Below are 15,497 nucleotides of genomic sequence, written 5' to 3' on the forward strand. Positions count from 1 at the left end.
ATCTTGAGTTTGCAGTGTTATTAAACAGATGAGACAAATGTGGTGTAAAAGGTTCAGTATGTCTAATAAGTTAAGTTTATCCAGTCATTATGATCTCTTAAGGACTGTGTTTTACAAAAATGAGAGAAGGTAATTACCTTCTTTTTAAAACAACTCAGGTGAAATAAAGGAAGCAACTCCTCTGTAGTTACACAGCATCAACTTCTTCCAAACTACTGACGCCTTTGTCCCAAATTACTGACTCCTTTCCTACCACAACAGTTCTTTGTATTCTGAAAATATTGAATCACAAAACACATATAAATTTTTAGGACTTCCAGTTATCCATTTCTGTAAGGCAAGTTAGCCTTATTATGACCTGAGAGTGATATTACCTCTCACCTAAAATTTTTCTCCAAATATTTTTGTCATGTATGGTAGGTAAAATGTTATCTGTCCTCTCCTTCTCAACTTTTTTCTCCATACACTGTCATCTGTGAGCGCTTTCATTATTTCAGATTGCCACGCTATGCATGAGGTTTTCAGAACTGTTCAACTGAGTGATTGAAATAAGAGTAAAATTTCACTTCTGCCAGAATCCACAGATTCTCCTACAAAACTTAACAACATAGTTTATTATCTTTTCTAGAGTGAAATGCTTAATAGTTTTCCGCTGACCTAAAGTACTTGTAGGCCTTCCTTCTGCATAAAAGCATATAAACAATAAAAACTGATCAACAACAGATATTTCACATTGAACAGTCTGGACTGTCCAGACAAACTGGACTGTCCAGATGTTTATTTTTAAATGGAGAAGATGAGAAGTACAAATGAGATGAAAGACACAGATATCCTTAGAAAATTGCCTTGGTAAAACCTGACGCAGTAAAATCCGAGAGGAGAGCAATGTGTAAATTGAGAGTTTGCTTTCACTCATAGAGGCACATTATTCTTAGTCATATTGCATTTAATATTTGTCTTTCAGAAATCCAAAATCTCCACTTATGACAAGATGTGGGCCTTCATGAGCAGCAGGAGGCAGTCAGTACTTGTCAAAAGTAACGAAGAAGGAATCCAACGCGTGCTTACCTCTGATTACGCATTTCTAATGGAGTCCACAACCATTGAGTTTGTCACACAGAGGAACTGTAACCTAACACAGATTGGAGGCCTGATAGACTCCAAAGGTTATGGCGTTGGAACTCCCATGGGTAGGTGTCATTAATCTTAGTTCCTGCACCAGTATGGGAAATATCCCATACACTGTTCCTTTCTCTACATTGTCAGCATTTACTTTTATTTTCTTTTTCCAACCAGGCACAATAAATATTTTGTTAAATTTTATGGACTTTATTGTATTTTCCAAAAAGAAAACTGTTATTATTTTATAAATAGATATATATTTTCATATGATAAATTTGTCTTACATGGCGCCTTCCATATATTCAACAATAACAACAGTACTGTTCAGTACTTTATTTTATTAAAAAAAAAAGTTTTAAATATTTTGATCTCTGTGTTTAGAGAATGAAGTCCTAGAAGTGGAAGGCATGCATGAGCAAGGGGAGCTGAGTCTTTTAAAGAGGGCTAATTGCTGAGATTGCTAAAAGAGGAGGAAAAGATTCCATACTATGCTGCAGACAAAGCAAATATTGATTTACCCTTGTGGAATATGGGTTTGCATATTGGCTTGGAAATTCTAATCCTTTAAGTATTTTCCAGGTCAGCTGCTTTTTACTATATACAAAACTTTAGTTGTTAGATTAAAAGCCAACTACAGGTATTAGTTTGGTTGTAGCCTGGCTCCTAGAATCCACAGAAGGGGCTTCAGCAAGAACTGGGTGCAGTGATTTTTTTTAAGGACATGAGGTGAAGATCCAGCATTAAATTTCAGGATAGATGGGAATAAAAATGGTGTCACACAGAGACTGTGAGTACCGCACAATAATTCCACTTAATATTATAAGGTGGTTCTATTGACTTATTAATCAGGTAAGTATTTATTTCAACATCATTTTAAACAAGAATTTATCTTTTTTTATTGATGTGGATATATTTTTATTTTTTTTCAGACAGGTCTTAAATTTGGTACTGTTTTTATCTGTGTTAATAACATATGTTATATCATTGCACTGGGAAAGTTGTGTCCAGTACTATAATTAAAGCACATGGAAAGGAATTTTAAGAAAAAAAGTTTACTGGAATATCTTGGATAAAGAAGTACCTAGTATTATCAAACACAGATTTGCCTATATATTGGATATATGTACTGCTGCTTCAATCTGAAATTTTCACTATTTCAGTAATTTTCTATGTAACGGACACCTGCTGAAGAAGTTATGATTCTGTTCACTATGCCTTTGAAGTTTGTTGTTAGGAATATAGTTTTGATTCATACCAATTTTTCCACCCCGTTCTATTGTGGCTCTTGTGTTGCTGAATATATTCTATAGATGTGCAAATGACAGAATTGACTGAACTTCCGACCTGCTGGTCTTTTTGGCATCTTATATTTTCTTATTTATAAACCTTTGTGTTATTTTGAGTATAAAGCCCACATTTCATTTAGGTTTAGTATGAAAAAAATCAAATCTTAGGGATATTTTATAATCTTTATATAAGCTGCATGCAAACTTGTGAAGCATCTGAGGCACGCCCCAGAAACTTAAGAGAACATTGAAATGTCAAACTGATAGAAATCAGAGAGACCAAAACCCTCTAAAAATTGTTCTGTTTATGTGTATGTCAGAGAAGCATCATAAACACCAGAGAAAACATCTTTAAAACAATGATAAATTCAGGATCAGAATTCTGGAGTTTAGGTTTAGGGGAAGAAATACTAAATGTAAAGGGCCAAGGCAGTTGAGTAAACTTTCTGTAGGTCTTTGTTCCCTACTTTATATGGGGACAGAAGGCACTATTTCTTTACTAATTTTGAGTCACATCAGAGACATTATTCAGCTCTTATTCATCCACAAGATTCCAAGTAACAAAAAATTATCTGTGTCAAGAGACAAAATAGTGTTGTACAAGGGGGTATGTGAGCGGACAGTTGTCTTGAATCAAGATGAAACAAATAGAGGACATACCTGTAGGAATCAACAATCACCAAAGGAGGTAAAATAAGAGTTAAAAACGGTCTTGAACTTAACAAAAGCAGTTAAAGAAAGATCTGAAAAAAAGATGACAGTTTCATAAGGGGAAATAGAACAAAATGTAAAATAGGATGTAAAGTAAAATTTTTCACAAAAGAAATGAAGGTAGAAAAAAACAGCATCTGGGGCTTTCCCAAAACAGCTAAGAATGAGATTAATCCAATATTTCAGCAGTATCTATGAAATGCTGTTGAGACAGCTGACATTTATAATGGGTTTATATCCTGTGTATTAGGTGCACAGTCTCAGAAGAAAAGGATTGTGCAGCCTCTGCTAGAATGATGCATAGTTTGCACATACATTTGAAAGGAATCCTTATGAAGAAGCATTTCCATGATGTCTGTCAGAATAGTTTTGTTAAATATTTTGCTTTATTTGAGCTAAAAAGTATTACAGAGCAGTGGATAATGCAAAATATTCTCATGCATTATAGCTAATCTCATTTCTACAGGGAAAAATAATTCTAGAGATTTTAAAAGAACTAATGACTTGGTTATATCTATAGAAGTAGATTACGTCATTATTTAATGACTATGAAAGGAGTTTATAGACATGGAACTGAGTAATATCTTTTTAGAGTTAATAATCCTACAAGTAACTTGTCAAATGCTTGGAAAAAAGCAGTGTAATGGTTTCACATACAAAGTATACGCTACTGCTTTTGCCTGTTTGGGAGGCAACATGTCTACAAGAACAATACAGAGCTACTTGCATTTATAGAAGCATAGAATCATAGAATCACAAAATATGCTGTGTTGAAAGGGACCCATCAGGATCATTGAGTCCAACTCATGACCCTGAACAGGACACTAAAAATCACACCACGTGCCTGAGAGCATTGTCCAAACACTTGAACTAAGACAGGACAGCTGCTGTGGCCACTTCCTTGGGGAGCCTGTTCCAGTGCCCAACCACCTTCTGGATAAATAGCCATTTCCTGATTTCAAACCTAAGTGCCCCTGATTCAGCTTCATGCTGTTTCTAGTCTTGTCACTGGTCACCATAGTCAAGAGATCTGCACCTGCCTTATCTCTTCTCCTCATGAGGAAGCTGTAACTGCGATGGGATCTCCCCTTCATCTCCTCCAGGCTGGACAGACCAAGTGATCTCAGCTGCTCCTCATAAAGTTTCTCCTCCAGACTCTTCACCACCTTGGCGGCCCTCATTTGGATGCTCTCTAATGGTTTAATGTCTTATATTGTAGTGCCAAAACTGCCCCCAGCACTCGAGGCGAGGCCGCCCCAGTGCAGAGCAGAGCAGAGCAGAGCAGAGCAGAGCAGGACAACCCCCTCCCATGCCCAGCTCTGATGCTGAGCCTGATGTCCCCCAGGACACCACTGGCCCTCCTGGCTGCCAGGACACTGCTGGCTCATGTTCCACTTGCCATCAACCAGGACTCCCAGGTCCCTTTCCACAGTGCTACTCTCCAGACTCTTTTTCCCTAGTCTCCACAGACAACCAGGGTTGCCCCATCCCAGGTGCAGAATCCAGCACTTGTCCTTTTTAAACTCCATGTGGTGTTACAGGCATGGTGCTGGGAAGACATATATGTCATCTGCAAAACTTGCAAAAACTACAATTTATCACCAAGAACTTCTGCTTGAAATTGCAGATGTCTTTGCACATAAGGTTAAATTTGCAGGAATCATTTGTTACAAATCTTATGTTGACTGCAGTAGAAAGGATACGGTTACTTTTGGAGAGCAGCACCAAATGAAGTAGGTGCAACATATCTTGATTATTTTGAAGACAACTGAATAATAATTAGTGAAAAAATAATTTGTTTGAGTTTAAGCACCTACAAGAAAAAGATCTAAAAGCTTTCCAAACAGAAAAGTATTCTATCAGTTTATGACAAGATAATCACTTGGAAAATGCAGCCAAGAAAATATAGCACCAATTTAGAGTACTGCAGTAAAGGTTTTTTGCTCACGATGTTAATATTTTCAACTTAGAGAAAGAAAGTTGCACAAGATTAGGAGAAAAAAACCCCAAAAAACTGTGGATCAGGAAGTACATGGGTATCAATTCCTTCCCAAAAAAACCTGGAGAAGCAAATTATGAGTTTACATGATTATTTTAATTCCTCTAAAAGCATTAGTGAAGTAAAGAAAGTTTAGATTGCAAAAACATAACTTTGAGGAAGGAAGTTGAAAAGAATGTACTTTTGGCACAAAATGGGATTGTCAGAATCAGCACACATCTTTAAAATCAACAAGATACAGTGATACTTGAAGTCGGTGTAAAGCAGAATTCTGTATGGTATGTTCGGGGTAGTGAAATATAAACTAGGGAGAGTGAAATATGAGCTAGGGAGAATTTGGTAAATTATGCATACAATGCCTGATTCTCATGATGTAAGTTTTTAAATTAAAGTTTTGTATGCACCATCTGATGCTAGAGTAAAAACCCCCTTCATTTATAAGGAAAAGGGAACAACAGACCTGGGATGAGATGCCTTACAGCAACTGATACTTCGGAGCAGATAAGGGACAACCTTGTAATGGTTTTGTTTATTTTGTTGTCTATCTTTGCAACATTGTTCATAGCTTTGTAACCAAGAGTAAAATAGTTGCTCCACTAGAGAACCTTTGTTTGAATTTTTTTAAATCTTCCAGTTTGAAGATCCACATGCAAGGGGTTTTTATTTGTTTTATTCTGGCATTTTTTATCAGGAAGCACTATTTTGCCAGGTGTGTGTTCTTCATCAGTGAATTATAAGGAAAATGATTTGCATATCATTGTCGACACGGTGTATAGTTGCTTTCTAATTTCTATCATATTATAATAGTATATATAGATATTTCCCACAGTTATCAATTAGAAATGCACTTGAGTGTCTTTTAGTGGATGGAATTTGTCTTTGTAGGGGCATTCACCTCATCATCCAATATTGATGTTCAAGGGAGGAATGAGGGGTGGGAAGGAGGGAAGAAGAAAGAGAGTGAAAAGACACAAAAAGACAATTAATAAAGTGGGAATGGGAGAGGAGGAGGGAGGGAGAACAAACCCTTTGGGTATGCAGGGCAACTTATGCTTTCCATTACAGATAAACTGAAGTGTTTATTACCATTTGAAGTGGTTTCAATTTCCCATTTCATCATCATGCTTGTTTAAAATTTGGGTTGTTTTTGAATATAGCCCAGTTGGGTCTAAATTTACAAATACAATCAGCTCCTAAATGTTTACAATACATCCAAATGCTTATGGTCATCATATCAAATAGATATTGTAGCATTAATTTCAAGAAAATCTGGACTATCCAGCAATCTACTTTTTATGTCCTACTGAAACACTGTTAATTACCTATGGTCAACCTGCTGTAAAACATGCTGTAATATTAAGTGACAATTGCTATGTTACAATGAATATTTATTAACTTATTTGCTAATGCGAACCACATGGAAGATTAGAAATGTAGCTTTTATACACTTTATGTTAAAGCCTTAATGCTCTGTGAAGCTACTTTCTCCATTTCTTGGGTATTCTTTGGGGGGGGGGGGTTGTTTTTGTTTTTATTGGTTTTTTTGGTTTTTTTTGGTTTTTTTGGGTTTTTTTGTTTTTTTGGTTTTTTAAATTTTTTTTCCTTTCAGTTTTCTACTTTCCAATTGGAAGAAACATAGTTGAAATAATCTTTTGGAAAAATCATACTTCATCTCTCTGGATGGTGTTTCAGGTTCTTATTTCTTTTCTAAATTCCTCTCTCTTCAGCATGTTTGACAGCAGCTATTTCCCATCTGGCTTGGGCAGATTTTCTTCTGAATTGCCATTTGCTTCAGTGTTGAACCTGGAGCACATAGATGGCTGACAAGTGAATATTTGGGACTGATTCCACATGAATAGCTCTACTGAGCATGCACCTTTCAGATGATCTGCCTTTACGTGGCAGATGAGGAGTATCCTGTCGGTACATGCCAGATGAACTCTGTGTGTGTGGAGATGTATGCAAAGTAATGCCTTTGACATTTTGAAAATGACAAATGGTGTGTGTAAGTAATCTTGAAAATTGCATAAATTTCTTCTAGCTCTTGAGAAATGGAAAATAGTGTATAGCTATGGTGCATAGAAGAAATTAGAGCTAGTCATTTCTCTAATGTTTCTCTGTTGCTGAGCTGCAGAAAATTGCATATTTAGATTAAGAGGGGGCTTTAGTGGTGTAGCAGTGATGTTCCTAAAACACCTGATAATTGTGAGGCAAAAAAATAAATTGAGATAAAGGTGAAATACCCATTTCTTTATCCTTTATTCCTTTGCAGTTAATACAATCAAATTCTGCTATTAATATCAATAATGCCTAACTTGCAAAATATAAGGAGAAGAATCTTTGAATATATTACATGATTCTCTTCACTTTTGCAAGGTTTTTTGACTCACTCTTTGCTAGCTGTGGTCAAGTGGATCAAACTATGACTCTTCCAGAGCATATTACACTTTGTGTCCCTGGCACTTCCATATTGATGGACTATCAAGATACCCTGAGAAATACTGGAAAGGGTTTAACATTTAGATCTTTGAAAGCCAATGGTTAACTCAAACATTATTTGAAAAAACCCCAAAAATTGCACTCCTCTGGCTATATAGAGACTCTTCACTGTGCATGGGCACAAAATACATCTCTCAGGATAGGAATGATGTAAAGTGATGTATTTTGGGGTCAACATTTCCATCATTTAATTTCAAGTCTTATATAAATACCCATTATACAAAGTTACAATAACTTGCAATGGTAACACAGATACAGTGATGAAAATTAATTTATATAAATGCATAAGATAGATCTGCATAAGGGATGTTTATAAATTCACAATAGAAAGGTGGCAAATACTGTGATGCAAGAAAGTTATACCTCACATGTCAAAAAGAAAGATGTGTGAGTAAAATCAACAGCATTCCAGCAGAAATGCATTGGCTGTGCCCCAGACATCAGCACAGTCACTTAAGTTCAAGGCATGAAACAAAACTTCTAAGTTCTGTTGACTCACAGGTGCCTTTTTCAGCAGTTTTCTTTTCTGTAAATTCAAATGAAATATCAAATAAAACAGATTTTTAACAGAAATTTTTACCTCTCACACAAAAAGCCATATTTTTCACAGTACATTGTTCTAAGAGATTTTCAAAATTGTGCCCACTTACATATGAATTCCAAAAAATCTCTTTGGCCAACTAATGTAATATGCACATCACTTGCGTTTCTTTATATATTTTTGCATAATGTAACCAATCTTAACATTTTAGAATTTTATTTTTGTAAAATCAGAACCAAGAGTGGGGTTAGTTTCCTTTCTTTTGTAATTTTTTCAAATTTCAGTCAACTATGTAGCATTTAATTAAAATGCTGTTTGGAGTATGTGAATTTTGAAGACAGTAAGATTCATATAATTTCATCAGTCACAGAATCTAGAAAGAATATTTCACACTTCATTCACTTAAATTAAAGATTCCACTGCAGAAAAAAAGTAATTCAGACAATAATTTATGATCTGCTACTTGATAGCTTCTCTAGGAATATGCCTTCATTAATTATTTATATTTATCTAAGCCATTAATAAATTAAATAAAATAGCATTCTTCCTACCTCAGTGGTAGGCTGCTGGATTCAAAGATAATTTAAACAAATAAATTGTTTAATCAGTGAATGTATGACAGTTAATTCTCATGCTGAATCCTGTAACTATGTATAGAATCAGCTGATTTATATCACCTGTTCTGTCCCCAGGGAGTGACCTACAAGAAGTATTCACAGTAAAAGTCTTTATATTATAATATGAACTTTTTTAGCGGACCTGACCATGTTCTTAATGCTGGTATTTTGCAAAATATTTCACTACTGTCTTTTTTAAGGGCATGTTTCCAAATGTAGAAAGTTATAAATCATGCACAGTGGGGCATATGAATTACTCAAGACAGATCTTTTAATAGATGTTTTTAATTTCAAATACTATAGCTTAATATATTAAAAATACAAACAAATAAATTATTCATTTCCTAAATATGCAACAGCAAGTGAAAAGAATAGTCTTAACTCTCCCCTTAGAGTTTAGCCAGCCTCCTCCCTGCTGCATTTATTATTCCAGATGGATTTTTCAGCCTGGGTTTCTTTTTGGTGGTTTTTTTCTTTTTGTAAATGTCTAAAAATTAGATTATTTCTGGGGCTTGCCTGCAAAGTAAAAAGTGGGTAAAATAAGAGTAAATGCTCTGTAAATGCATGACTAGCATTTCATCATCCTATAGATGTGTAGGATGATGTCCCCTATGTTTTGTTCATCTTTTAAAAGACCAGAGCTTTGCTATTTGCAATAACATATATGAAAAGGATGTGTGGGAATGGTTTAAGGCTGCACCAGGAGAGTTCTAGACTGGATATTAGGAAGAATTTCTTTATCCAGAGAGGGGTCAAACACTGAAATGTACTTTCTGGAGAGGTGAAACTCCAAGCCTATCAATGTTTGAGACATTTGGACAATGATTTTACCAATGTGCTTTTACTTGGTCATCCCTGGATTGGCCAGTCTGTTGGACAAAATGATTGTTGTAGGTCCCTTTAAACTTAAATTTTCTGTTCTGTTCTATTCCTTTGTTACTATTTTTTATACAGTTCATTTATTTTTCTTTTTTTTTTTTAATTTTTCCTTTTTCCCTTGTCCTTTCTTTTCCCCTCATTTTCTTTCTGTTTGCTTTTACAGTTAGAGAAGGTTGCTAGATACACCAAAAGGATTGGGCTGGAGTGTTAGGTTTTAATCACTGAATGTTTTCAGTTTACTTCAGTATTCCCAGTATGTTTTAATGTACATAATCAGACCAATTACGTTACTTCAATTCTTACAATGTTCAGTTCTGAGAAAGTGCTTTCTTCTTACTAAGATGATGAAGTTCTTTGTTGCTTTTCCAGCTGCTTTTTGAGGGCAGATTTGAAGGAAAGACGTTTTTACCTAGAGAAGTTTGACAAGAAACTTTTACATGCCTACTGCTTCCATTCTGTGGTGCTTTTCTTTGTTCCAGCACAGTTGCACAAACATTCCTGCACATTTTCAACCTGTCCCTCTAGCTTTAATATACTTCTATTAGAAACAACAGGGATAGCAAGGATTTAAAGATTTTGTGAACCAGATCATTTATTAAATTAAAAAAAAAAAAAAAAAAAAAACTAACAAGAAAAAAACAACAAAAAAATAACCAACCAATCAACCAAACAAAACCAAGCTCCCCAGGCATAACAGTTCTATCTCTAACCTATGTGAATACAAAAGTAAGGCTGAAGTTTCAGTCATGTCAAACTGCTATAGGGCTGCTGCACTTTGCAAATGCTGACCGATATTTGAGCTGCTTTAGTGAACTAAACCAGCAGAATAATGTTCATCTTTTTTTTCATGAAAATATTTTGCTTTACATTTGTCCACATAGCTGCTGATGAGGCTGAAAGTATTCATTGTATGAAGAAAGCAGCGATAGTAGGCAAACAGGGATGTGGAAGAGAAAATGGGATTTCTGCATGGTCAGCTGTTAGGCCAAGTCTGAAGGCAATCCTGAGAAACTTCCCTGCTTTCTGGTAGTTTCAAAACGTCTAATTTATCTCTCAGTAGGAGAAACAAAACAGTTGTAATTTAACAGATGTGAGTGGATGCAGTGCAGAGGGGAGGTGTCTAAGTGATTTTTCCATATGTTTAAAATTGTTATTTTCCCAATACCTTCCATTCATTCTGTCTCAAATTTTGCAGAACTTGAGTATCATCCCCTTCACATTGGTGCTTCTTTTTTATCTTAGTTTTTTTTCTCCTGGAGGTCTAGGCTAAGAATCAAAGAACATTATGGTAGCAAGAGGGCCACAAGAAATTATAATACTGGCTAATATTAAAAACATTTAAATAAAAAAAGGATCCCATGGATCCTTTCAAAAGTAACTGTTTGGAGTTTATAAATATTCCTTACTCTTTGAAGTTAAGTCCTTATTGTAGCTGAGGCTGCTTTCTGTATCCTGACATAATTCTCTTTTCACACCTCCACCAAATTTAAAAGGTGACATATTTTGAAGAAGCGTTTTGAAAACTTTCCTCAAATCTCAGACAAGAGTAGAAAACAATGCCAGTGAGCACAATGACTGGCACTGAGCATTACTGGCACATTTATTTCAATTAATGCATACATTTGGCAGTGATCAACGCAGAATTAATTTAAGATTTTTTTTTCCCAAGGGACACCTGCAAGGTTTTTCTTTCCTTAAATGTTTTTTGTAGCTTCTCTTAAACATTAACAACATTCTGAAATCAGAGTTCTATGCTGCCTTGTTTAAAGAAATAAAAGAAAAAGAACACCCTAGGCTCCAGAGAGAGACAGCTAGTGAGATTTTCTTCTACTCTTCCAGTAACTCTGTTGTGTCTGACACTCGTGGGTAACAGAAGGACTATACTTTTTACGCATCTATAATTATATATATTTATGAATAACCAGCATAGCCACAGATATGAATGATACAGAAACCTTTCAAAAAGCAGTTTCAAAACTGAAAGGAATAACAGATAAATTATATATCAATTTAGTCCCTGAAATTGTTAATAATATACTTGGTTGATGTAACTGAAACAAAATTCTACATATCTGAAAATAGTGAACAATTTGGAAGTTTAAAATTTTCATTTTTGCAAATGTATTCCCAGATTTCCTCTGAAAAGTATGAAACTCATTCAACATTGGCTGTCGATTTAATCTTTGTTGTGATTTCAGAATCTGTAGGTATTTCCTGCTGATACTGTGGGGGACACAGGACATCTGAGCCACCTTTGTTAGGTGTTGTAAAGAACTGGTCCTGGAGAAAAGTTTCCATTTCATAGTCCAGAACTCTACTTAAAAACTGTGCATATTTTCTTATGTATATGTATACATATACCCTTAGTCAAAAAAAATTTGCTTTGAATATAAATAGAGGACATGTAAACATCTTCCCATTTCCTACAGTTTTCAAGATCTAAAGTAGCAGTAATAATACTATTATTAATAATAATAATAGTAATAATAATTCTAGGCAATAATTTCTTTTTATGGTTAAGACACCCCAGATCTTTTGAAGCTACTTGTTACCATCAGACCGTATACATTACCTAACATGAGAAATTTTTACTGGTCCTTAGAGATGAGGCACATAAACAAATCTGTCTCTGTAGAAATAAATAGGAAACCATGTACCAAGACAGAATACCTTTTTCTTATGCTTGCCTGCACTTAGTCTGTAATCCTTCATACAATATGAACTGTAATATTCATCACTTATGCATGCATAAAAGTGCTGAGCTTCAGTTCTCCTATAACTAAAACAAATTAATACATTTGTCTTCATTAGTTGAACATAATGAAAAATAAAGGAGCAAATTATTTATTTTTATGCAGGTCAAGCCATGTATTGAAACTAATTTGAGAATTTCAACTGCCTGAGCAGTTAATTTATTATTTTGGAAATGTAAGAATGTATAACTAACATATTTGATGAAAAAACTGTTTTTTATAGTTGCCTCAGGATTATGAGCATATTGAAGCACTGTCTGGGAGGCATGCTGAGACTGAGCTTTATATCAACAAGGAATTGCCAAAACACTTAACATCCTGTAGTGTTTGTGAGCCAGCTCTGCACTAGAGAAGAGGTTTCTAGGAGGAGCTTACCAAACACATACAACCAAAGCAAACACATTATGAAAACTTCATGTTGAAGTTATTGTGCCTAGGACATAATGCGTGGTATTCCCATATGTTGTGTAAATGGTCTAGGACTAAGTCATATGAGAAGCAGCTGAGGGAGCTGGGGTTGGGGTTGTTCAGCCTGTAGAAAATGAGGCTTAGGGGAGACCCTCAAGAAGGTTGGTCTTTTCTCCCAGGCAACTAGCAACAGGACAAGGGGAAATGGCCTCAAGCTGGCCCAAGAGAGGTTCAGGTTGGACATGAGGAAGAATTTCTCCTCTGGAAGTGGTGGCAGGGATTCTCTTCTGGAATGGGGTGCCCAGGGAAGTCGTGGAATCACCCTCAAAGTGTTCACAGGACAACGGGATGTTGCACTTTATGCCATGGTTTAGTTGACAAGGTGGTGGTTGGTAAAAATTTGGACTTGATGATCTTGGAGGACTTTTCCAAAATTAATGATTCTATGATTCCATGAGTCTACAGATTGGATTGACAAAGACTCATCTACAAATTTAAAATTTCACTGGCCTGATACATTGCCCTTAATTAGAAAAAACTGGTGGATAGCATCCCAGCACATGGTATTTCCATGGTTTGTAGTGAGATGAACCCAAGGCCACTTTACACCTCTGTTCATACCCATGATGAAACCATTAATAGCAAGATATTGTTTAGAGAATTTCACTTATAGCTCACCAAAGTATTGGGGCGTCTTGCAAGAGTGTGAAATGAGTTTTCAGCTGGGACAGTTTTGTTATGACCTTACATTTGTCTTTCAGCATAATATTATCTGTCTGACCAAAATCTTTACATATACCAGAAACATATGTAGAATTTCTTTAGGCTTTGTTAATTCATCTGTTTATTGTTGGGTAGTGCTAGACAAATATTTCTTTCAAAGGAGGCTGTATTTGCAAACCATTTATATGTGAGTGTCACAGATTTGAAAGGTGAATTGAAAAAAGAGAGCACTGTACAAATATCAAATACTATTATCTGTGGCAAAAAATATCATTGATTTTCTCACTAGAGGTTTCAACAAAGATGTCTTCCCATTCTGCACCTGTGCAATCCAGCAGGGCTAAAGAGATAATAGTGTATTATGATAATTATATTTTCAAATTTTCTGTGATGTTAAAAGGCATGAAGAGTTTATGAAAAATGTTACTATCACTCATTTATTTAATCTTAGAGATGTGCTTTAGAGCAGTTTATGATAGTTTGAGGAGTCGTTGAAAAAAACTTAACCTGTGTCAGAAAAATAAAAGATATAGGTAGAAGGCTAATAAAATAATTTAACAATGTTCTGAGCATTTAAAACAGTAAAAACAATCCATAAACATCTTGATTTTGTTCAGGTTATCTTGATACTACAAAAAGAAACTGTGTATTTAGTATTCAGGCTGTTATTTTCATGTCTTATTTGAATTATTCATTATAGGCAGCCATTATCCTTTTTTGTTTTGTTTTATAATATACACACTGTGAAGGATAGATATGTTTTAATCTAGTTGCAAATTAATATTTTTAAGTATGTTCTTTTCCCTGTCCTAAAGCAATAAGTACTTATGAACATGAGAATCACTTAATGGCTACTGTACTTCCAGCTCTCAAATATTCATCTAACTTTGATATATTTTGCATATTTATGTCTGGGAAATTAATACGTAATAAATCTCAGCTCCATCATCCCTCTTGGTTACATTTCAGCCTTATATACCTACATAAACTTTAAAACAATGGTTCCATAAAGAAATTACCTGAAATTAGCCTCAGCTGGGAATTGGTTATGAGTGGGAAGAAGCGAAAACAATTAAAGAACACACCACCTGAGAAAGTATTTTGATTACATTTAACATAAAATAGTGATTTTAAGTGTTCCCTGATTTACCAGAAACTTGTCTTTTCCAAGCCACACAGGTACCTCAAAGATGAATACATATATATGTGTGTGTGTGTGTGTGTATATGTACATGTACAGATGCATATATATATGTATATATATATGTAATGGTATAATGAGCAGGTTTGGTCTGAATTTTGTCTTGAATGTTTGCAGTTTTAATTTAGATATGGGGTAATTTAGACTGCTAAAATCTAGTTAGACAGTAAACATCTACTGAGGATTTTTCATTATATTAGCTGCACTTAGTGAATATTTTCTGTTTACTGCATGCCTAGTATTAAAATATTATAATCCTAATGTAGGTATCTGGGTTAAAAATAAGAATCTACAAACACTGATGTTTTTTTCATCAAAAAGTTGATTTTGAAAATGGAGCCAGGGACTGGGAACTGATAGATTTAATTTTCTTTGTTCATATATTTCTTGGATTTTTTAGAACCCACCGATAGGAAGAATGAACCAAGATACATTGACCCTTCTTTCTGTTGCTTCCTCCCCATCCTGCTTAGAGAAGGTAAAGAAGATTAGGGAGCTGAGGTAGTTGTAAATTTCAAAACAAAAACATTTCTCTGTGTTAAAATAAGGGCTTGTCCTGTAGCCACCACCAATACTTTCCTACAGCATGTAATAACTGTGACTGTCAGTCCTTATTACTGAGTGCTGACTATACTCTAGATTCCTGAAAGGTTTTTCAGTCCCTGTGATATATGAGACTGTAGGAAATAGTTTTCCATGGTTCTTCATAATCTGAACATCTACTCCACAGTTAGGTGTAAACTTTCCATGTTGTTTCT

General features: G+C 35.0%; 1 protein-coding gene across 3 annotated transcripts in view; it reads left to right on the forward strand.

Annotated features, from left to right (window-relative positions):
- GRIK2 (glutamate ionotropic receptor kainate type subunit 2) overlaps window positions 1–15,497 on the forward strand; it is a 351,000-nt gene that overhangs the window by 314,757 nt on the left and 20,746 nt on the right. For 2 of the 3 annotated variants that reach the window (XM_058802832.1, XM_058802833.1), the window contains exon 14: window positions 965–1,190. The exons of the other annotated variant lie outside the window; for it this stretch is intronic. In XM_058802832.1, coding sequence (XP_058658815.1) covers window positions 965–1,190 — 226 coding nt within the window. The remainder of the gene's footprint in view (window positions 1–964; window positions 1,191–15,497) is intronic. 3 annotated transcript variants of the gene reach the window in all.

The sequence above is a fragment of the Ammospiza caudacuta genome, chromosome 3 (assembly GCF_027887145.1).
Source record: "Ammospiza caudacuta isolate bAmmCau1 chromosome 3, bAmmCau1.pri, whole genome shotgun sequence".
NCBI classification, from domain to species: Eukaryota; Metazoa; Chordata; class Aves; order Passeriformes; family Passerellidae; genus Ammospiza; species Ammospiza caudacuta.